The 24,130-nt window shown below is 39.7% G+C and overlaps 1 protein-coding gene across 4 annotated transcripts in view; it reads right to left on the bottom strand.

The window, feature by feature from the left end:
- Positions 1-24,130, bottom strand: part of herc3 (HECT and RLD domain containing E3 ubiquitin protein ligase 3) — a 47,849-nt gene that overhangs the window by 20,162 nt on the left and 3,557 nt on the right. For 2 of the 4 annotated variants that reach the window (XM_058385604.1, XM_058385605.1), the window contains exons 3-19: positions 22,523-22,682; positions 20,880-20,956; positions 20,493-20,714; positions 18,302-18,393; positions 17,931-18,061; positions 17,441-17,595; positions 14,536-14,603; positions 13,613-13,731; positions 11,989-12,048; positions 9,423-9,534; positions 7,527-7,716; positions 6,176-6,339; positions 5,323-5,436; positions 4,934-4,957; positions 4,764-4,853; positions 4,426-4,596; positions 2,526-2,669 (exon numbers count right to left, since the gene is read on the bottom strand). In XM_058385604.1, the coding sequence (XP_058241587.1) occupies positions 2,526-2,669; positions 4,426-4,596; positions 4,764-4,853; positions 4,934-4,957; positions 5,323-5,436; positions 6,176-6,339; positions 7,527-7,716; positions 9,423-9,534; positions 11,989-12,048; positions 13,613-13,731; positions 14,536-14,603; positions 17,441-17,595; positions 17,931-18,061; positions 18,302-18,393; positions 20,493-20,714; positions 20,880-20,956; positions 22,523-22,682 (2,093 nt within the window). Of the gene's footprint in view, positions 1-2,525; positions 2,670-4,425; positions 4,597-4,763; positions 4,854-4,933; positions 4,958-5,322; positions 5,437-6,175; positions 6,340-7,526; positions 7,760-9,422; positions 9,535-11,988; positions 12,049-13,612; positions 13,732-14,535; positions 14,604-17,440; positions 17,596-17,930; positions 18,062-18,301; positions 18,394-20,492; positions 20,715-20,879; positions 20,957-22,522; positions 22,683-24,130 lie in introns of those variants that run through there. The other 2 variants (XM_058385606.1, XM_058385607.1) reach the window with 2 other exon arrangements.

Consider the following 24,130-nt stretch of genomic DNA (forward strand, 5'->3'; position numbering starts at 1 on the left):
ATCGAACGAGATTAACAGACACTAATATCACATCAGCTCCAATGGGAGTAACAATAGAGTGTGTCAGAGTTCTGAAAATCCCAGTTAGAGCTTTCATACTTTCTGAAAAGTCAAACAAATAAAAAGATCCTTGAACTTTTGCCCTGTGCACAAGACAATCCAGGAAACAGCAACAAGACCGCACATCAGTGGATAACGAGTATATTGAAGTAACCCGATAATGGCTTGGGAAGAACACGTGTAGTATGTATTAGTATTTCCACGTGTTTTTTTCCACCATAGTCCACCATAGTCCACCATAGTAAATACACTTCTAGGAAAATGGACTAAATCCCTTGAAATGAGATATGACTAATGATGTTTTGCCCATCAATATGTTTTCCACCTGGTCAAAAACAGACTGTAACAACAGGTGACATGTTTAAAGCTATTTAAAATAAAACAGTAGAACATGTAACAAATCTTCTTCTTTGGGTTTTCCCCTTCAGGGGTGGCCACAGCGTATCACCTCTCCACCTATCCCTATCTTCTGCATCCTCAACACTTACACCCACTAGCTTCATATCCTTATTTATTACATCCATATACCTCCTCTTTGGCCTTCCTCATTTCCTCCTGCCTGGCAGCTCCATGTCCAACATTCTCCTACCAATATACTCACTCTCCCTCCTCTGGACATGTCCAAACCATCTTAACCTGGCCCCTCTAACTTTGTCCCCCAAACGTCCAACAAGAGCTGTCCCTCTGATGTACCCCTTCCTAATCCTGTCCAACCGTGTCACTCCCAAAGAGAACCTCAGCATCTTCAGCTCTGCTACCTCCAGCTCCAACTCCTGTCTCTGTCTCAGTGACACTACTGACGATTCGCATGGTTAAAATTGGCAATGTTTTACGCCGGATGCCCTTCCTGACGCAACCCTCTCTATTTATCTGGGCTTGGGACCGGCACAGAAGTCACTGGCCTGTGACCCCATGGCTAGATTGAACATGTAACAAATACAATTCTAAAAAAATTACAAATGTCACAAATATTTTCTTTCAAGTAGTGTATTAAGATTAACATTTATTCCTTGGTCATAAAACGTGAACGGGGCTCATAGTAAAATTAAACATACTGTTCATTAAAGTTCTCATCTTTGGGGTCTAACATGCAGATAAGGTTGAAGAAGAGTTTTACAGATTGTCATAAGGATTTTCAAACGGTCATGAGGACCATGTTTTACATTGATTTCATAATGTTAAGAAATATATATATATTTTTTGTGAACTGCTGACAATATTTCTCCTAAATTCAATATTGTTATTTAGAGTGTATATTTAAAGGAAATGACAACACATCAAAATAACCCAAGATCATGCAGTATTTGCAGAGCTAACTCAAATAAAACAAAATCATTTGTAAACAAATTGTGTTAATGCTTTGGCATTAAGAAATCAGTATTTGGTGGAATAACCCCGATTTGCATGCATTTTGGCTCCATGCTCTCCACCAGTTTTTCACATTGCAGTTAGGGAAATTTATACCACTCTTTTTGCAAAAAGGGAAACAGCTCAGCTTTGAGCTAAGCCTATAAAGTTCTACTAATTGGTATTATAGGGAGTATTCGAAAGGGATATAAGAACAATGCATCCTTAATGGGGATAAACACTATACCTGGAGAATACGACACACTGTGTTGAGGAAACATGTATATATAAAATGTAGCATGTGCAAAGAATTTACTTTTAATTCAAGCTTCAAAAAGCATCTGTTTAGGAGAACTGGAATAAGTAAACAGTAACTGTGACTGTGAATGTGTAAAATTATATTTACCTCAAAAACATAATGTTTAACCCTTGTGGTATTGTTTTCTTTTTTCCACTATATAAACGTCTTTTTTGGAGAATTTGTTGTATATGGCTTCGTAATGGAATTGGTATATGACTATTTTCATTTTTATTTTATTTAAAATAAATAAATAAATAAATAACATTAATATTCAATCATATATATATATATATATATATATATATATATATATATATATATATATATATGTGTGTGTATTTGAATATATATTATATATAAGATTTCTATACTGTGTCATCTTATAGTTTATACCAGCACTGTTAATGTATCTTTTGTCCTTTATCCCCCACTTAATCTTATATTTATCTCTAACAGGCATTTAATAAGTTATTAAATACAAAGTGAAATGTTTGTTCAACATTTGTTTTCTTATGTAACTTTCACTTTTATGTAACTAGGGTTCTGGCACCAACTGCGACTAAACCCATTATTGTGTCGTCGAAACACTCAAACTCGGGCAATCAGAAAATGAACCACAGCCAATTTGATATCCAGAGTACAAAGAGTTCTATCACGGCCATAAAGTAAAGATTCTTAAGATAAAAATAATACAGCCGTATCACATGGTATCAGCAGAACTTAATGTTGCCTGCCGGTCAGATCGGTGCTTTATGGTGATTTACTTTGTAGAGATAACTTTGTGGCAAGTGAATCTGGACTTTCATGTTTGACTCACTTTATCAGAGAACCAGAGCAGGTTGGATTCTGGGTAATGGGTGAACATGCCATAGACTGGATCCATCAGCTCTTTCAGCAGCAGCAAGAAGAACTCTTTAGTGACTCCTCCTGCATCCACAGCCTCCTCACCATCAAAGATCACCTGTAGTATGTAAAAAAAACCCCAGTTAGGATCGGTTTAGCTATTCTGAATTCAACAAAGAGATTAGATAATGGCAAAGTTTCTCCTTCAGCTCTGCTCACGTTGCATATATAAGACGTTACTGAAGTCTGGCTAGTGTCCTTGTTTTCACATCAGACACTGTGTAAATGCGACAATAAAAAGTCAGAGAAAAACTAATTTTATCTAAAGAAACCATGTCATTTGTTTGTTTTTAACATAACAACTTTAACAGCAAAACCTGTACACCTGCTCGTTTGTGCAGTTATTCAACCTGCCAATCACGTGGCAGTGGCACAACACATAAAATCATGTGCTTACAAGTCAAGAGCTTCAGTTAATGTTCAGTTCAAACTCACTGAAACTGGACAGATTAGGGCAATCATTTCATCTGGTCTTTTTACAGTCTTTTTTCCTGTTTTGGACTCTGAGATACTATTCTGCTCACCACGGTTATCGAGTTATTGAAGACTTCCTGTCAGTTCAAAGCAATATGACCATTTTCCTGTGACCACTCTAAACAAAGTGTTTCCTGACCTCTCAAACTGCCGCTCACTCAGTATTCTTGGTTTCTTTTGCACCATTCTGTGTAGACACTGGTGTGTCTGTGTGTGTGTGTGTGTGATTCCCAGGAGAGCAGATTCTAAAATACTACCATGCAACAATCATGCCAAGAATAAGAATAACTGAAGCTCTTGAACTGTATCTGTAAAGATTTTATGCCCTGTTCTGCTACATTTCTACAACTGAGCAATTGAGGCCTAAGGGCCTTGCTCAAGGGCCCAGCAGTGGCAGCCTGGTGGACCTGGTTTTCAAACTCATAACCTTCTGGTCATTCTACCACATGATTGTCTAACTGAATAACTGCATAAATGAGCAGGTGTTCTTATTAACCCTTTAGAACCCACGGTGACAAAGGTGTCCCAAGTCCTTTAAATGTCCTGGGAAGTTCCTTTTATAGCTTTATCCTTGATGTTAACTCATGAAGTCCCAAAGTGACATCTACTGACCTGGTGGGTCATGTGATTTTGTGTTCCCACAACAACGTTTCCAAGATGTCTGCATGTCAGGCTAACAAATGTGATGGTACTAGCTAATTTTAAAAAGGTTGTTTCTTCTAGCTAAAAGGTAAGATTTGACCATTTAAGAATTCTAATGGACAGTAAGTTTACCCACAATGATGGCACAACCCACAATCACCTCTCAGTTAAACACTTCACTGAGAAAAATAAAAGACAGACTCTAACATCAAGCAATATCACAGCTCATAAACCAAAAATATTAGACATTCTGCCTATTTTTTGAGGCTGCTAACATGGCGCCTCACCAGCTATAACATTATGAGGTACAATTAGACACCATGAGACACGAGGTCAAATCATTGCTTACGTTCCTTAGACTCTAACACACATAATTAACGTCTCATACTATTTGAGTTCAATTCCATTAGTTGTTTCTTAGCCTTGTTAATTGTACTTCCAGGCAAGTATAACATGGGACTGGGTGAACATACTGACGCTTTACACTACGCTACGTGATGAATTTTGTTCTTTTGCCCGGTCCTGAATTTGAACTGATGCCAATAAAAGCTCATTCTGCTGCTTGTTGACGTTCATGATTGACCGCTGTTGTCACTTTTGAGTGCTCAAGAACCTTCTCCCTACATAAACACAACAACTTGGCTCCTCTTTATCAGTTTAGAATGTGATATAGAGGTCTTGGCTCTTGAAGCTCTGACCTTTAAGGGCTTCTTCAAGTCCACGTCATTATAGATGGTGAGCTCACGCAGAGCGTCGCTGACCAGGTGATCCCTTCGCACGTGCAGGACAAGAAACGGGTTTTGTGCCAGCAAGGGTTCGAGCGTTAACAGCATGAACACGTTGTGCAGGTTGGCACCACTTACTGCCATCTTAAAGGTTTAAAAATAAAATATATCTGTTAATGATCACTTTTACTTCCAGTGTACTGAATACAACTAATCATGTTTATACTACTACTACTAATAATAATAAAAGCTTTTAGCTGTGAAAATGTAATGAGACAAAAAGTGAAATGCAGCTTAAAGGGGTCTGTTACCTGCATCTGCAGCTCAGCATCTGTCTGCAACATGGTTGTCTTAGCTTGAGCGTTCAATATGAACGGATAGGCACATAACGTAACTGAATTCTGAAAAGAAACCTCTTTTGGTCATTTATTATCAATAACATTTCCATACAGTACTATGTTAAAGCTTAGCATCATCATACCTGTACTGGAGGAGATCGCATTTTCTGTAAAATAAATGGGAAACACAATATAGTCATACTGCTTTGTTGCCTTATATGGTCATATTATTAATTTTATTCTTGAAGTTGTTGTTTTTTTTAAGGATATCACTCTCACAGCATTTCATCCTGCTGATTCATGAGCGAGAAGCGTTCAGACAGTTTAATGAGACTGACGTGGGAGGGGGCTGGCAACAGGAGGACACATTTTACTAGAGGACGGCGAATAAAGAAGAGTAACCTAACCTTCAACTCTGTTCTAATAAATAGTCTGGTGTAACATTAATTGGAGTAGCCTTGCACCAGCAGGAGCGGCAGAGTTAACAGAAAGAGGAGGATGAGATAAAGGGAGGAAGATTGGGAAGACTCACAATCTCGGCTTTGCTTAGGAACCATTTGAGGTAGTCTTCCTGGATGTCTACCATGCTGGTGATGTCGGGGATGTAGAAGCAGTTGTACTCCACATGGTGGGCTTTCTGGTTCACCTACACCAACAATGAGCATTTTGGATAAATATATAGAAAAAAAAATATATAATAAATATATATATTTTTTAATTTGCTTGTCCAGATAATTCTATATTTTATCATAATAAATTTTATTCCATTTCCTTTTTTATTTTACTTTATTCTATTTCATATTTCATACTGTGTATGGTTACGTATGTGACTTAAATTAAATTAATTATAAATTAAACACCTTACAGAGCACCAGGGTTTATCCCCCTCTCTTGTTTGTGCTTTTCTGCACTGACCTTTGCATTTTTTCAGCGATTACAATGTTAAATTTATTAACAAATGGCTCATAACTCATTTTAAAGGGTTTATGGCTGTGGAATACAGGTCCACAATACAGGATACTTCCTGTTAACAGAGCATTGCTCCAGTGGTGAATGGATTTTTCCAGCCAAGTGCAACACTTCTAGGAACAGCTCGCCATCAGGCACCAGGCTCTGGAAGGTTCCAGCTACGTGAAGTGTCTAAAAATAAATGAGCACAACATTCCCTGCAGGAAACTGCACCTGGGCTTCGCTTCCGAAAAGCTGAGCGAGGCGAAATTTCAAACTAAAGAGGTACGTCTTTATTATCACATGCTCCCACAAACACTTAATGGGGTAGGTCAGTCAGTGGGGATAGATTTGTAGTGTATCGTAAAGATGTTTTGGAACCGATTCCAAAATTTGGGGGACAAAATAAAAAAAAAAGGACAAGCTCAGGAATTTACCTTGTGCAGTTTCTCTAGTAGTTTCAATGTAGCACTTATGTAGCTCTCTAGAAACACAGGGATAAGGAGGGCCTTGCCACCAGTGAGCAGGAACACCACGATGCTCTTATACATCTCCACCAACCTGGAGAAGACCTCACCGTCCAGCAGTGACCACCAGTTATCTACAGTAAAGAAAAAACATTATATTTGACCTGATTTTTACTCACATCTTTACTAGCAGTTCATCAGTTTTTTTTTTTCCCCTTGCCATCTCTGAAAAGCTTCACACTGAAAATACTACTTATTTCCAAACTGGTCTGATAATTTTAGTCTTGTCCCGACAGACATCTCAGAGACATCAAATGTTTCCTCGTACGTTTTTTGCCATATTTAGCCAGTAACAACTTCCTGCAATCACAAAATGATGGATTCCTCGCAAGAACTATTTAGATGGTTTGGGTCACATCGCTTTATCTGCTGTCTGCCTTCACTGGGAAAGAGGATAAAGTCCATTCATTTAAAAAGAGAGCAATTTTACACAGAGGAATCTTTAGAATTAAAATTTCATCTAGGTCACACAGTCACGCGAAAAAAAAAGCTGAATAAAGCTCTTGAGGATTAAGATGCAAGTTCAAGCATTTTCTTCATTGGCAATTAGTGCGATTTATTTTAATATGAAATTACAGCAAACTACATTAAAATATAAAATACTTAATAACCACATTGTGTGGATTTATATTTTCCAGTAAAACTGAACTGCACCATTACAAGGTAATGTAAGCCTAAAGCCTAAAAAACGATCAAATATGTACTCGCTGTCTATTAAAACATTCATCCTTTTTAATCTTAGCTTCGGTTTTGCCGTCCTTGTATTAATTCCATCATAAAAACTGAACAAATTCCATCACTGAAATAGGAAAGTTTTTTCTGCAATTGTTGACCTGATGTTTGCGCTTTTAAAACTAAGCCTGCCAACTGTGCATGAAATTAAAATCAATCATCAAAATAAATATTGCGTGAAATTAATCGCAGAAATCAAGACTCTGAAGCTTTAGAGGAGCTTAGATTTTTACGAAGCTATCACAGATTTTTACAGGTTTGGCCCAGGACTTGTCATGTGACATCACCACCATGCGTCAAACGAAAAATCTTCGGCAAATCCTTGAGGGAATGATTTATGTTGTTACAGACAACACAGCAGAATTCAGACCCCAAGCACAAACTTCTGACACAGTTCAGTTCATTCTGCTCTTGACCTGTTGATCAGTTTGACGTGCTCGGACACGGCGGCTTAAAGGAGTCGACGATAACGAGAGCCGTGAAACAAATCCGGCTAAAATATCAGGGTAAGGCTTATGAGACTTCATACCGAGCACTTTGCTGGGGTTGGCGTCCAGCCGGAGGATGGCCATGGCGAGCGGGATGGTGAGGGAGATGTAGTTTTTGGAGTCGTGCAGAGCCGGACACTCGGACAGGATCAGGTAAATGCGCATGGCCTCCACATCAGGAGGAGAGCAGGGCAGCTGAGGGATCAGCAAACTCTCGAAGCTCTTCGTGGTCTAGAAACACACACAGCCTGCGGTCAACTGCCCACTCAGTGGACTTGTGAGGGAGTAACAAAAATATGATTAGATATAAGGCAGAGTGATAAAATTTAACAACACAGGTACTGAAATGTCTTTCTTCTTCTTTTTTTTTTTGTATTAAATGTTATTCTTGAAATCTCAATCCTTTTTGGCCTCCAGCAGCCAATCAGAGTAAACCTGGGGAATGAATCCACTATGTAAAGAATAAAAACAGGAACACGCTGTGGTGCAGTACATTGTGAAAAGCTCCAACTGATTATTTTCCCATAGCAGAACACCCCAAGGTTTTATTCTTCTTATAGCACAGCAAATGACTAACAATTTCCATTAGAAAAGAATTTGAACTATGTATTAATGGATGATTAGTTTTTATTAAATCAGTTTATGTTTTAAACCACCCATTCGTTCCTGTTATCATCTACCTCACCCCCCCCCCTTTCTCGTCATGTTAAAAGCCCTGACACTCCTTCCATTAAAAATTTCCATACACAAAAATTGCACTATAGCAAATGATGTTAGATATTTTTCCTTGTTAAAGGCTAACATTTTTCCATTTGTTTATCAGTCCCTTGAGGATTCCATGTGTGTCGCACATGAGTACAGCTCAGTCATGTGCTAGCACTTTTGCTCATTCAAGTAGTTTTTCCACAAACTCGCAATAAAGCACAAGTTGCATCACTAAATAAACAAACAAACAAACAAACAAACAAACAAACATTCGTGAAATCCTGGAGGGACTGATTTATTAGGGCCATATGTGCCCCTTTGAATTATTAAAATCAGCGCATTAGTGTAAACTAGCAATCTGTTCAAAGAACAACCGACAGCTGCTTGTAAAGAAAATAACTCAAATAACTCCAAAAAAAAAAAGTCTTCAACAGCTCTATAGAATAAAATTTGTTCGGATAACAACGAGAATGCGTTAAAATCATAACAGAAAAAAAACTGACTACAATAATAATGTATAATAATACTCGCAAGCAATTATTCAGTACGTATTATTGTGCACTAAAAAGGGGCGGAGAGCTGTTAAAACTTTTCAGCTATCTTATATAATTGTTGTGCTTCAAATTAAGTTTAAAGCTTGCCCTTTACAATCTCAGACAATTAAGGAATCTATAGTTTGCTTAAAAAAGACTGGTCGGTCAGCAGCGATTAATCCTTCAACATGTTACTTCTTTCAGCGTGATCCAATTTATTTGATAGTGCTTTTATATGGAATGACAAAATGTGCTCCATCAGGTCTATATATAAAAGTCTGCTCGTTACTGTGCAAACACACTCCCAGTGTTTTCCAATCCCTGTATCAAAACGAACAATAAGTTAAGTTTGGCTGACGGGTACGAACTCCCAAGTGCTATTACTAGACTGCTTTCGGCCATAATGACTCATCTCTTCAAACCGTGGAGGATTATAAAGAAAGGAAAAAAACACTAAAAACTCCTTGGGGCTGAAGTAAACTTTCCTAAAACCTGTCTAAAGCTATCTGGCTGGGAAGAAAAGTGCAAAAACAAGCAACATTCCAAAGCTTGTCCTTACAGTCAAATATCTTATAAAATAAATATAACAAGCTGTATCATGCTCATGTTTCTAAGCTGTTCATGGCAGCAGATGTGATTTGCTGTGTGTGTAATGTAATGCAGACCGTGTATAGTGATCTACGTGCTTATGTAGCGTACCTGCTCCAGCAGCCGTGAGTAGGCTGGCTTCATCAGGATCTCAAACAGCAGCCGGACCGAGGTGAGATCGATTCCAGGGACTTTGGGGTTGGTTTTAAAATGACCATCGTCACTGCAAAGGAAGTATCAAAACTAACTCAATAAATCATCTCAAGTCTTGTGTGACGTCTTTCAATGCTCTTGGGTATGTATTATGATTGCGTACATGATGGTGCTACTCTGATTGGTCAGAAGGTCACAGCAGTGTAACTGATCTTAGTGGCCTGATACTGACACTGATGGTAGAAAAGCTGTACCAATCACACCACCTGACCGCTCACACGTACAGGATATAAGTGTCCATACCAGGAAATGGCAGAAATGTGTATTTTTTATCAAAGAAAAGGCCCAATATCACAAACAAACAAACTCTGTCCCAACAGCATACTAATCTACTAAATACTACATTAAATATATATGTATATTATAGTACATAATTAATTATAGCACTATACTGATGTACTGTAGTGTAAGAGCATGTGGTTTGGGACACAGACAGATAATCAGGCCTAGCTACTTAGATAATATTTCTGTTTGCTCTGAATTTCCAGATCATTCTGGATTACTGTTTCTAAACTTTGGATCATTCTGCAAATTAAGAATTTCTAGTCGTTCTGAATTTCTAATAAGTCTGAATTTTAGTTTGTTCTCAATTTCTAATGATTTTGAATTTTGTTTTGTTCTGAATTTCTGAGAATTCTGGATTTTTTGTTCTGAATTTCCAATTATTCTGAACATCCAATTCTGTATCTGCAGCCATTCTGAAATTCTGATCATTGTGAAATTTCCCCACACTGAATTTCTGTTCGTTCAGAACTCGGAAAGGCTCCTTCTGACTTTCTGACCATTCTGAAATTCTGATGGTTCTCGATGACTAATTTTGAATCTCTGGCTCTTCCAGTTTTCCAACAATCTGTTGACATGGTCTCCTTTAATCTAGACAGTCTGTTCAGCCATGCTGTTGAAAGCTAGCCAACACCAGATGAGCAGAAGCTGAAACATGAGATGGTGTGCATGTTGTCCGTTTCTCTTCTCCTCCGTTCATCGACGCCTGGTCTCGACTAGTGTTAACCGGAACTACAAGTTGTTGTTGGTAACTACAGAGCAGGACACCCAGCTAAAGCTACAGGCGACAGTCAGCTTAGAGTCTGAATCTATCCATCTGTGTCCATCTGTACCGAGGGGATGATGTAGGATCATGTTTTCAGTATAAACACAAGAGTTAATCCATTACGCACATACACCACCATGGCATTGAGGTCAGACCACTATTTACAAAGTGCACTCAGATATGAAGAAATATTAAACCATAATAAATAAGGCTGATATTTTGGACTAACTGTGCTGTGCTCTGATATTTGGGTTTCGTGTGTTTATCATGCTTATAAGTCTGCTGTGTTCTTAAATCTAGCCAATAAATCAGAACACACACACACTCACACACACTCACTCACTCGCACACACACTCGCACACACACTCGCACACACACTCGCGCACACACACTCGCGCACACTCACTCGCGCACACTCACTCGCGCACACTCACTCGCGCACACTCACTCGCGCACACTCACTCGCGCACACTCACTCGCACACTCACTCGCGCACACTCACTCGCGCACACTCACTCGCACACTCACTCGCACACTCACTCGCTCACTCACTCGCTCACTCACTCGCACACTCACTCACACACTCACTCACTCACTCACACACTCACTCACTCACACACTCACACACTCACACACTCACACACTCACACACTCACACACTCACTCACTCACTCACTCACTCACTCACTCACACACTCACTCACACACTCACTCACACACTCACACACTCACACACTCACACACTCACACACTCACTCACTCACACGCCTTTAAAATCCTTTACTAAGCAAAGCTGTCTGCTTTAACCACATATTTAAAATAACATATTCAGAGAAGACTCATTTCTCCCAGGCATAATAATACACACAGTGTAAATGACACCAGCTGTGTGTTACATAATCAAATAATCCCTATTGCCAAGGCCGGCCTGCTTTCTTTCTTCCTCTCTTTTTTTAAAATCTGAGCTAGTGAGCACAGTTAAATACAGATAAAACTGATAATGCTGATGAGTCCAAGGGTCTTTCCATACAAATTCGGCCAAAAGATGTCCTAGAGTTTTATAGGACATGACAGGAAATAAAGAAATGTGTGTACGTGCATGTGATCATGTGTGTGTGTGTGTGTGAGACAGAGAGAGAGACAGAGAGTGAGAGAGAGATTGAATAACTCTGCAAATATGCTGATGTGCACAAACGTGGTGAGGAAATAAACCCTTTTTCTTTACTTGATGTCCTTGGCTGCCAGTGTGGGTGTTTGCTAAAGAGCCAACATTGCTAACGATAAATAAAATATAATGAGCGAGTTCATGGTGAGGTCAGAGTTATAAAACTACCTGGCTTTCAAAATCAGCATTTTGGGAAGAAGTATTGTTTGTAAAAAGGACAAAACCATGTGGATTAATCTTCGCCTCTTACCTCTGGTCAAGAAAGCTGGCGTTCCAACATGCGGTCGAGGACAACAGCAGAATGATGTCACTAAGTAAGAAGCACAGCCAAAAAAAAAAAAAAAAAAAAAAACCCATAAGAAACCCAAATGGAGAAACCGTTTGGGAAAGAATACACCCGGTAATATAAAGTCTAGGATTTGCAGGATTTATGATGCATGTATTTGTATCATGTAATATGTACAACAATCAGGCATAACATTATGAGCAGTGAGAGGTGAAGTGAATAACACTGATGATTTCATCATGGCACCTGTTAGTGGGTGGGATATATTAGGCAGCAAGTGAACATTTTGTCCTCAAAGTTGATGTGTTAGAAGCAGGAAAAATGGACAAGTGTAAGGATTTGAGCGAGTTTGACGAAGGCCCAAATTGTGATGGCTAGACCACTGGATCAGAGCATCTCCAAAACTGCAGCTCTTGTGGTCTGCAGTGGTCAGTATCTATCAAAAGTGGTCCAAGGAAGGAACAGTGGTGAACCGGCGACAGGGTCGTGGGCGGCCAAGGCTCATTGATTCACGTGGGGAGTGAAGACTGGCCCATGTGATCCGATCCAACAGACGAGTTACTGTTGCTCAAATTGCTGAAGTTAATGCTGGTTCTGAGAGAAAGGTGTCAGAACACATAGTGCATGATGGGTCATGGCTGTTTTGGCAGCAAAAGGGGGACCAACACAATATTAGGCAGGTGGTCATAATGTTATGCATGATCGGTGTATTTATAAACAAAGGCTATTTTATTATAATTGATGTCACTTGTATTGAAATCTTTTTAGGATATATTCAATGTATTGATTTATTTTTTTACTGAAAATAATGGCAGCATCATAAAAGCTGAGCCTCACAGTGGATTTTAATGAACCTGATTATTTTCCAATAGCACACATCAGACACAAACAACTGTCAAAGCACTACTATTGCAGCAAGGGCTGAGAGGTAATAAAGTGATATCAACTCCACAATATAGCAAAAGTCTTTCAACAGTATTCTGGAGGTCTTAGTAATTTTGTGCCTAAGTTCCTTACTCTCAGAAGAATTCTGAAGTCTTCTCTTAACCTTTTCTTGTATCTTCATTTAAACACTGAAAAAATCTTTGGACCTGCAGATTTTTATTATACGACTACATTATTGTGTAGCTCTTGGTAGACCAACAAAAGTCTAGCATGAAGTCGCTTGTGCATGGAATTGACGCTAACATGACCTGATGAAAAATTTCACATTTTCAGCTGTAGTATTTAGTAGTGAAGTCTTAAAACGAAACCGTCTTGGCACCGGGTTTACAAACAGAGACGAGTGAAAGTTAATGATCACCTTTAAGTGTAGTATCAGCAAACAAGCATATGACAAAACATCACACACATGGTTTGACTACATCGCAAAACTGTAATCAGACAATAAAAAACCTCCACAAAAAAAAACAAACAATGGGTCAAAACTAGTGACTACACTCTCAGGGAGGAGATCATAAAACCATAAAATGGATGATTATCTACAGCACCTTATAAATGCCTCTGTTGTTGGAGCATGAGAAACCCAAACACGTGTTAAAGCTGTATCTGCAATGAAGGTCACATCAGGCCTGATAACTTAACTCACTTTGTGATGCTGGAGTCAGTGCTGTCCAGGAGCTTCAGCCTCCAACTGTTTAGACTATCCTTATTAATCAGGGAGATGCTTTTCGATGTGTTTATAACACGGAAGTCCTCCGGGCAGTTCTGTGCATGAACACACACCCACACACACACACACAAACGATAACAATAACCAAACAATTGCCTTCTGCAAGGCCATCTCACATCTGAGTTTAGACTAAATGCATCTCCAAGCAAAGAATAAACAGGAAGTCCTAAATCAGGCTAATTTTCTGCTGGAGAATTCTTTCAACTGATTAAGAGCACCCCCAAGTGGACAAGAGTAAATGTTCAGCGTCAAGGAGATACACCCAGGTTAAAAAAAGCAAAGTAATAAAATAAAAGTCAAATGTGATTAAGGGAGCTTTTACACCGGCAGTTAAGTCTAAAACAGGGCACGGTTCACATGAAGAATCGGTAATGTGAAAGCTGTTTTGTGGACCAGGAAGTGCACCGTGTTATTAAAAAGAGCGAGTATACACTGGAACTGTGCCACGATGAATGTGAACGTGAACACAGCTGCATGCGTTTTAGCTGATTACGCCATCATTAGTTTCCACAACACATGCAGCATGACTGGGGAATGTTGTGATATGTAATAGAAAACAATTAAAGAGGAAGGTGTCATATTGTATTGCTGGGGTTCCATAGAATCAAGTGAGTCTGAAGCTATACCAACACTGCGGAGGCACCAAAAGATATTCCCACGAAATCATGCCCAGTGTAAAAAAAAAAATAAATTAAATAAGGTTTATTAATAATCTAGAGATATATAAATATACGCTTTAAAGCATCTACGATTGCAGTGAAGCGTTCATTAAGGATTTCGACAACATATTCCGTTCCTCTGGCAGGCTGGATGGTGTGTTGTGCTGTCTAACGGCTCACCTTGCCATGTGACAGCAGCAGAAAGCTGTGGTCGCCTCCGCAGTGAATCCTACTGATGCTGTACTGATCTGGAGCCAGGAAGAATATGAGCAAAGTGAGTACATGAAACTTAAAAATAACTTGACACCATTCAGGTGCAACATTTAACATATGAAACACTGACGCTGATGTTCATGAGTAATTAAACCACAGGGATTCTTGTGAATTCTCGAATCCGATTGGTCAGTGGGTGTCGACTGATTTTCAACAACAGCAACTCCAGCTGTAATCATATTATTAAATCACGAGATTATAATAATGTGTTAACTTTTATGGCAGATGCTCCACATACAATGGTTAGAGAAAATTTTTTTAACATGGTTACCTTTTCAGTAAGATATTTATTTTATATTAATACAAATGAATAAATAATAAAAAAAAAAACAACTAATTTCTAAAAAAAATTATAAAAATATTTACAGGACAAAAAACAGAACATTATGCTCAATCATGCAGGATTCTCCCTTAAATCTTAAAAGATTTTTTAATTGTAATTTTATTTATAAAATTTATTAAAAAATAGAAGATTTTTATGTTTCATTTAATTGTTAGTATTATTAGTATAATTACTATTTTTGTTCTTTATTTTATTCTTATTGATTCTAGTTTTATGGTGTAGATAGATAGATAGATAGATAGATAGATAGATAGATAGATAGATAGATAGATAGATAGATAGATAGATAGATAGATTTGTTAAATGTCAGAATCGAGCGAGGGAGAATTTTTATGGAATTTTTTATTTTATTACTTTCATCAGTCAAAAATTTACATACACTTCCTTAGTATTTGGTAGAATTGCCCCGAAACTGTTTCACTTGGGCCAAACGTTTCGGGTATCCTTCCACAAGCTTTCTACAATAGTTTGCTGGAATTCTGGCCCACTCCTCTTGACAGAACTGGTGTAACTGGGTCAGGTTTGTAGGCCTTCTTGCTCGCACTCGCCTTTTCAGTGCCGCCCACAAATTTTCTATGGGATTGAGATCAGGGCTTTGTGATGGCCACTCCAATACCTTGACTTTGTTGTCCTTAAGCCACTTTGTAACTCATTTGGAGGTATGCTTGGGGTCATTGTCCATTTGGAAGACCCATTTGCACCCAAGCTTTAACTTCCTGGCTGATGTCTTCAGATGTTGCTTCAATATATCCACATAATTTTCTTTTCTCATGATGCCATCTATTTTGTGAAGTGCACCAGTCCCTTCTGCAGCAAAGCAGCCCCACAACATTATACTACCACCCCCATACTTCACAGTTGGGATGAGTGTTCTTAGGCTTCAAAGCTTCGCCCTTTTTCCTCCAAATATACCGTTTATCATTATGGCCGAACAGTTCAATTTTTGTTTCGTCAGACCACAGGACATGTCTCCAAAAATTAAGATTTTTGTCCCCATGTGAAGTTGCAAACTGTAGTCTGGCTTTTTTATGGTGGTTTTGAAGTAATGGCTTTCTCCTCCAGAGTAACCTTTCAGCTCATGGTGGTACAGGACTCGTTTTACTGTGGATAATGACACTGTCTTACCAGTTTCAGCCAGCATCTTCACAAGGTCTTTTGCTGTTGTCCTGGGGTTGAGTCGCACATTTCGCACCAAAAAACGTTCCTCTCTGGGACTCCGGAGAATCCGTCTCCTTCCTGAGCGGTATGATGGTTGTACATTCCCATGTTTTTTATACATGTGTATTATTGTCTGAACAGATGAACGTGGGACCTTCAGGCATCTGGAAATTGCACCTAAGGATGAGCCACACTTGTGGAGGTCCACAATTCTTTTCCTGATGTGATTTCTCTTGATTTTCCCATGATGTCAAAGAAAGAGGCTCTGTGTTTGAGGTGTGCCTTTATATGTATCCACAGGTGTGCCACCAATTAACTCAAATGGAATCAATTAACCTATCAGAAGCTTCTTAAGCTCAGAATGGACTCATCTGGAGTTTTCTTTTTGTTTAAAGACACAATAAACTTAGTGCATGTATACTTCTGACTTTGATGAAAGTGATAAAAAAAAAATACATAAAAATTCTCCCTCGCTCGATTCCGACGTTTAACAAATGCAAAAAATATGTTAATATTTATTGATCTAAAACAGAAAAAGTTTACTCTGATTTAATGTTTGACAGTAAAGAAAAAAAAAACGTTTTTGTGTTTTTTTCTGAAGTGTATGTAAATATCTGGTTTCAACAGTATACGTTCCATTTTTTTTTAAAATATTTGCAGGACAGTCACATGCTGTATATCAAGTGCCGACGTCTCTACTACACACCCACACATCTCTCAGCTTTTGGTGTATTTTTTTTTTTTACCTTTTCAGCCTAAATCACATGTGCGCAAACAATGAAATAAATACATATAAAAATGAAAAATAAAATCAAACAAGCTAACAAATAATCAATTAATTTAAAAAAACGTGCAGTAAGTAGTAAAGCTGGTGATGTGAAAGTAGTCTTATAAAACTGAATAATAAATAACAAAATATCTCTGCCATGGACAGTCACGTCCACGTTCCCACAACACGCCCAGCCTTCCTGGGACAAGGTCTGGATCCATCATGACCCCGTCCAGGATAAAGCACTTATGCGGATGAACGAATGAATGAATGAATCAATCAATCAATTGTTAATTTAACATCTAACATGTGTTTTATGTCTAACTCGTGACTGATGTAGAAGTGAAAGCTCCTGTATATCTGTAAACTTGGTAAATAAATGTTCCAGCTGTGGTTTAATGGAGTCTGAAGTCTGCTGCCTGATCAGATTTTGTGGTGAGTCACATGTACTAGCCTCGTAACCAGCAAAACTGGAAAATGCCTGTGAGAGTCATAACAAAAACCATCTCATGTGATGCTTCTGCAATGGTGCGTTCAACCACCTGTTTGTGAATTGTTGAGAAAAGGGGGCTGGATGTTTCGGACCGGCAGAGGGATCGTGGCGTTTCCTTTGATCCCTAAGCCGAGTTGGCCCTGAACGTTACAGCCAAAGGCGTACACCAAGCCGGTGGAGGGAACAAACGCCAGCGTGTGGTGTCTGGATATGGAGGAAAATTTCTGATCAAGTTGGCTTAATTTAAACCATTAGTAATTCATCCAACATACTATAGGCTGCATAGTAAATGATAATGATGATACATTGCTTTAATTGTTTCATGAGTCCGTCAGAAAAAGACTTTGATTTGCTCTCTGAAATCATAATCTGGATAGAACAGCGACATAATCTGCTACGCTGGCACATTTTCAATCATCACACGTAATAAATTCATGGCTAGCACATATTCCTACATGTCTGCGAATGTCTCACTAATGCAGCAATTTAAACTCAAAGGAATAAAACTACCACCACCTTAGTCATTAATTCCTGCGTACCTGCCACAGGCGATTTGAGACACTTCGGTGCCCATGAGCTCCAAAACCCTGCGTGGCAGAGGCTCGTTGTTGGTCGAGTCATGTCCCAGCTGTCCTCTCGACCCGTTTCCAAATGTAAACAGACCTCCATCCTGTGCAAACAAGACGGTTAATATGGTTAAACCTACTTGTCCAACCTACAAATACATCTTATTACTCAGCCCATTAAATTATGCAGCCTTCAAACTTTTTACTTCAGTGATCCAGACGTATGGATTGATTTTTGAACAGATCAAAATCATATACAGGGCCAGTTCAAGCAAATCTGGATGCTTCATTTCATTTAATTCAAATCCGACATGTGACACCGAAGACACCGAATGGACCTGTACCTTGGTCAGAGCGGCTGTGTGTTCCTCCCCACAGCTGATGTAGACCACTTTCTGTGAGCGCAAGAACTTTATATGACAGGGAACCGCTCGATCTGTTCGGACGAGAGAAGACACACTTTTTCCACTCATGCTTAAACAAAAATAACTGATCAGCTGCAACATGTTTGTTATCTGTATGTGTGCTGCAGGGGTAGCTTATAGCCACTGACATTGTTTGGATTAGCAATAACAATTTTACATAATCAAATTCACAAAAAGGCTAGAGGAGGCTGTATTCAAAAAACAAATCAAATGATCATCCAAGTCACAGGTAATTATGCCTTAACAGCATCTTCATGAGTCTTAGGTCTGATGCTAGGGTTAGGGTTAGTCTTGTAACTATTTCTGACTTCAGGATGGTTGCTATGCCTTTTTATATCAATTTCATAACATATGGTTTTTCCATCTGAATTAGGGACAAAAACTGACCACATTTCAGAAGTGTAAATACCGCTGTTCTCTCGTGTGACGAGAATAAAATCACACAAGTGTGAGTCTCGAGTCTGGTTCCTCTCAAGGTTTCTTCCTCATGGGAGTTTTTCCTCATCGCCATCACCTCAGGCTTGCTCATTAGGGATAAAATAGTAACTTAACTTTAAACTTTATAATTTCTTTTTCTGTCCTTGGCTGCTTTTATATAAATAGAAAACACAATGGCATAGAACAGTGCTTACGTATGTTACAGGGACGTCAGTCAACATTCCCGGCTTGCCATCGTTCACCTTTTGGTTTGAAATGGCGTTAGGATTCGGCATCAGGAACGTGAACAGCCCGCATTTTTCTGTTCCGTGTTTGTGAGATCAAACCAAAAGTGAAATGAATGGAACTGTCAGATTGGCAGTCATGTGGTAAGTGAAATGAGGATAAAGTGCAACTGTGTATTTTACTTCCTCCAAAATAAGTTATATAACATTATATCATTTACGTATAAATGACATAAATATAACGTTGTAGGAAATCATATGCATCATTCACTACAACACTGTAGAACAGCTCATCTTTGTGTTATAGATGAACACACTACTGCACAGCCATCTGTACCTGCTGTTTGTCATTCACATATTATAGAAATTATCCCCCATCATGTACACACCTGCTTATTGTTACCTTTTCCTTTATTTTATTATTATTTCTGCGTTTGTATATTGTATACACCTTTACTTAAACATTTTGTGCTAAGCTGCTGTAACATAATTTCCCTCACAGGATCAACACAGCTCGTCTCCATCCCTCCACCTACTTCTCCATCCATCCATTCATCAAACCATCTATATAACTTCATAGTTTCAACAACTCATAGCTTCAACACAGTTTGTCTGCATCCCTCCACCTACCTCTCCATCCATCCATCCATCCATCCACATAGCTTCCCTCACAGGATCAACACAGTTTTTCTGCATCCCTCCACCTACCTCTCCATCCATCCATCCATCCATCCATATAGCTTCCCTCACAGGATCAACACAGTTTTTCTGCATCCCTCCACCTACCTCTCCATCCATCCATCCATCCATCCACATAGCTTCCCTCACAGTATCAACACAGTTTGTCTCTATCCCTCCACCTACCTCTCCATCCATCCATCCATCCATCCACATAGCTTCCCTCACAGGATCAACACAGTTTTTCTGCATCCCTCCACCTACCTCTCCATCCATCCATCCATCCATCCACATAGCTTCCCTCACAGTATCAACACAGTTTGTCTCTATCCCTCCACCTACCTCTCCATCCATCCATCCATCCACATAGCTTCCCTCACAGGATCAACACAGTTTTTCTGCATCCCTCCACCTACCTCTCCATCCATCCATCCATCCATCCACATAGCTTCCCTCACAGTATCAACACAGTTTGTCTCTATCCCTCCACCTACCTCTCCATCCATCCATCCATCCATCCATCCATATAACTTCCCTCACAGGATCAACACCGTTTGTCTTCATCCATCCACCTATCTATCCATCTATTTATCCATCCATCCATCTATCCATCCATATACTTTCCCCTCACAGGATCAACACAGTTTGTCTCCATCCCTCCACCTACCTCTACATCCATCCATCCATCCACCTAGCATAAATCTGCAGTACTGCCACTGTTGTGTGTGTGTGTGTGTACGTACAATCATGGCTACTTGTGCGTCTCTCACCTTGCTCATCATTGAGCCCAAGCTGTCCGGCGCTGTTCCTGCCCCAGCCGAACACGGCTCCGGAGAGAGACAGGGCGAAGCTGTGGTCTCCTCCAGCGCTGATCTGAGCCAGTGGGATCCCACACAGAGATTTGAGGGGCTGAGGAGACAGAGAGCTTGGTTCACCTTTTCCCAGACCCAGCTGACCACTCGAGTTCTGACCCCAAGTGAACAGCTGACCATCTGAGAGGACGAGAAAGAAGCAGACCAAAAGGTTTCGGTCAGTATATACATTAGCAGTGTTTCTAGCCCAGTGCTTAAAAACTAAAGACAACCGTTAAAGTAAATAAACACAAAATGTCTGATAAGACTACGGTACAAGGACGAGGAACACGTTCGAGTTCTCACCTTTAGAAAGTGCGATACAGTGCTGGTTGCCACACATGACTTGTGAGATCCGGTATTCACACAACTTCTTAATCAATCTGTATCAGGGCGAAAGGAAAAATAAAGAAATTACTTTTCAGAACTAGATGACAAATAAAAGCATATTCTTCACTAAATTATTCTTATTATAAAAAAAATAATACCAGTCAAGTTTCTGGGGCAAGGAAGAAATTTAAACCTCAGGGAATCGTTTTAGTGAAAAAGTTTAATTAATATTTAGATATGAATTTTGATAATAAAATACTAATTTCTTTATACAGCATCAGTGTTTTGGTTGTGTTATTTTGTCAGATTTACAGAGGAAATGTTCTTCTTGTGGGAATCTTGCATCCTCGTGAACTATTCTAGCAAACCAAACTTCCTTTATAAACTTCTGCCACTCGATCTCATTTACGTTATTAAAATAAAACATAACAGCACATCAGGAAACAAAAGCTCTCACAGCTTTACTCAACAGTGAGAGGAGGGAAGTGAGAATTTGCACCATTTGAGGTTCAACTCTTTTCACCAGAGGCCAAAATATGGATTTTGCACCTGTTTTTGTTGTGTCCATGTTCAGCATTGGATGCCTTTGTCATTTCACACTCCACAGTGGTGTTTAATGAACCATATGACATAAGTAGACACTCAGCAATTTAAGAAACTGTTGTTTTGCATAAGTATTTAGCCGACTGGGAAATTACAGTGAGGGAAAAAATTATTTGATCCCCTGCTGATTTTGTACGTTTGCCCACTGACAAAGAAATGATCAGTCTGTAATTTTAATGGTAGGTGTATTTGAACAGTGAGAGGCAGAATAACAACAAAAAACAACACATTTCAGAAAAGTTCTACATTGATTTGCATTTTAATGAGTGAAATAAGTATTTGATCCCCTATCAATCAGAAAGATTTCTGGCTCCCAGGTGTCTTTTATACAGGTAAGGAGCTGAGATTACAGTAGGAGCACTCTCGGAGAGTGCTCTGAATCTCAGCTCATTACCTGTATGAAAGACACCCTGTCCACAGAAGGAAGCAATCAATCAGATTCCAAACTCTCCATCATGGCCATGACCAAAGAGCTGTCCATGGATGTCAGGGACAAGATTGTAGACCTACACAAGGCTGGACTGAGCTACAAGACCATCGCCAAGCAGCTTGGTGAGAAGGTGACAACAGTTGGTGCGATTATTCCCAAATGGAAGAAACACAAAAGGACTGTCAATCTTCCTCGGTCTGGGGCTCCATGCAAGATCTCACCTCAGAGAGTTTCATTGATCATGAGAATGGCGAGGAAACAGCCCAGAATTACACTGGAGGACTTTGTCAATGATCTCAAGGCAGCTGGGACCATAGTCACCAAGAAAACAATTGGTAACACACTACGCCGTATAGATAGCCATCACATTCTGGCCCTTGTCAAACTTGTTCAAATCCTTACACTTGCCCATTTTTCCTGCTTCTAACACATCAACTTTGAGGACAAATTGTTCACTCGCTGCTTAACATATCCCACCCACTAATAGGTGCCATGATGAGGAGATCATCAGTGTTATTCACGTCATCTTTCACGTCATAATGTTATGCCTGATCGGTGGATATGTCTCAGTTTTACGTCGTCTTACCGTGGAACTCGGACAGATTCCTCTGCAGTGCCGAGCCCGAGCTGTCCCCACTCGCCTGCACCCCACGCAAACACCTGCCCTTGCTCATTCAGGGCCAGAGAGTGGGCCTGCCCACACGCCACGCCTGCAATCTTCTGGGCATCCAGCGCACCGACCAGCTCTGTGGACACACACATTATGCTTAATGAAAAAAATAATAATAATTCACTGATTCACCTCTGTGGATTCGGAGACTATCCCATGATTCGGTCATAATTCGGTAATGTTCCATGCACACACTCCTTCACATCTAGTTAAGCAAAGCTAACACACTTATTGGCTTTAGCAAAAGTTTTTAACTCACTTCTGCTTAGCCAACCACAGCTATGCAAGCCTAGCTTCTCAGATAAGTCACACAAATTTCTAAACATTAGGGGAGTTCTAGCTTGCACTTTTCCAGTTTTCGTTTTTAACAGAAAGCAAAACTCTTGGAATTCCACTGAACAACACAATGCTCAGCTCAATAAGCTTCACACGCCTGCGTCTCAGTTATGAATAATGACTCACCGAGGTGAAATATTCTGGCAAATTCAGTATTCAGTAAATAAACATCAGAGTGAATACGAGCAGGTGGTGCAGGGAGCAGTGGTGTGTAGGATGTTCTATACTTATCCTGTGAATAAAATCGCTGTCAAATTAACGTGGTGTATGAGGAATAAAACATGGTGTCATTGGAAAATAATCAACTTCACGGGGGGGAGCAGTAACTCCGCTTTGAGTCAGGTCACATCATTAACTTTTATCCAATAACATTAGATCACATCATGATTTACTTCTTATAGAACTTGGTTATTTATGAGAGGGGAAACTATAGAAATGTTAACAGATTATTAAAAACACACAGACACACAAAGTCTCACAGACACACACACTCAGACAGACAGAGACACCCACAGAGAGAGAGAGAGAGACACAGACAGAAAGAGAGTGAGACACCCACAGACAGAAAGAGAGAGAGACCCACAGACAGAAAAAGAGCGAGACACCCACAGACAGAAAGAGAGAGAATGACCCACAGACAGAAAGAGAAAGCGAGAGAGAGATACCCACAGACAGAAAGAGACGTGTACAGACAGTGAGAGACGTCCACAGACGGGAAGAGAGAAACCCACAGACAGAAAGATACCCACAGAGAGCACAGACAGAGAGAGAGAGAGAGAGAGAGGGAGAGAGAGAAAGACCCACAGACAGACAGACACACAGAGAGAGAGAGAGAGAGAGAGAGAGAGAGAGAGAGAGAGAGAGAGAGACCCACAGACAGAAAGAGAGAGAGACATCCACAGACAGAGAGACACCCACAGACAGAGAGAGACATTCACAGACAGAGAGAGATGTCCACAGACAGAGAGAGACACCCACAGATGGGGAGAGAGAGAAACCCACAGATGGGGAGAGAGAGACACACCCATAGACACGGAGAGTCACCCTCAGACAGAAAGACACCCACAGACAGAGAGAGACAGACACATTCTTTCTGTGCTCCAAAAACTTTGTCCATAAGGAGTTTTAAAAAAGACCAAATATGTATCTTATTAAATTTATAAATAAACATAAATACATTAAAGATAT

Source organism: Hemibagrus wyckioides, linkage group LG03 (assembly GCF_019097595.1).
Source record: "Hemibagrus wyckioides isolate EC202008001 linkage group LG03, SWU_Hwy_1.0, whole genome shotgun sequence".
NCBI classification, from domain to species: Eukaryota; Metazoa; Chordata; class Actinopteri; order Siluriformes; family Bagridae; genus Hemibagrus; species Hemibagrus wyckioides.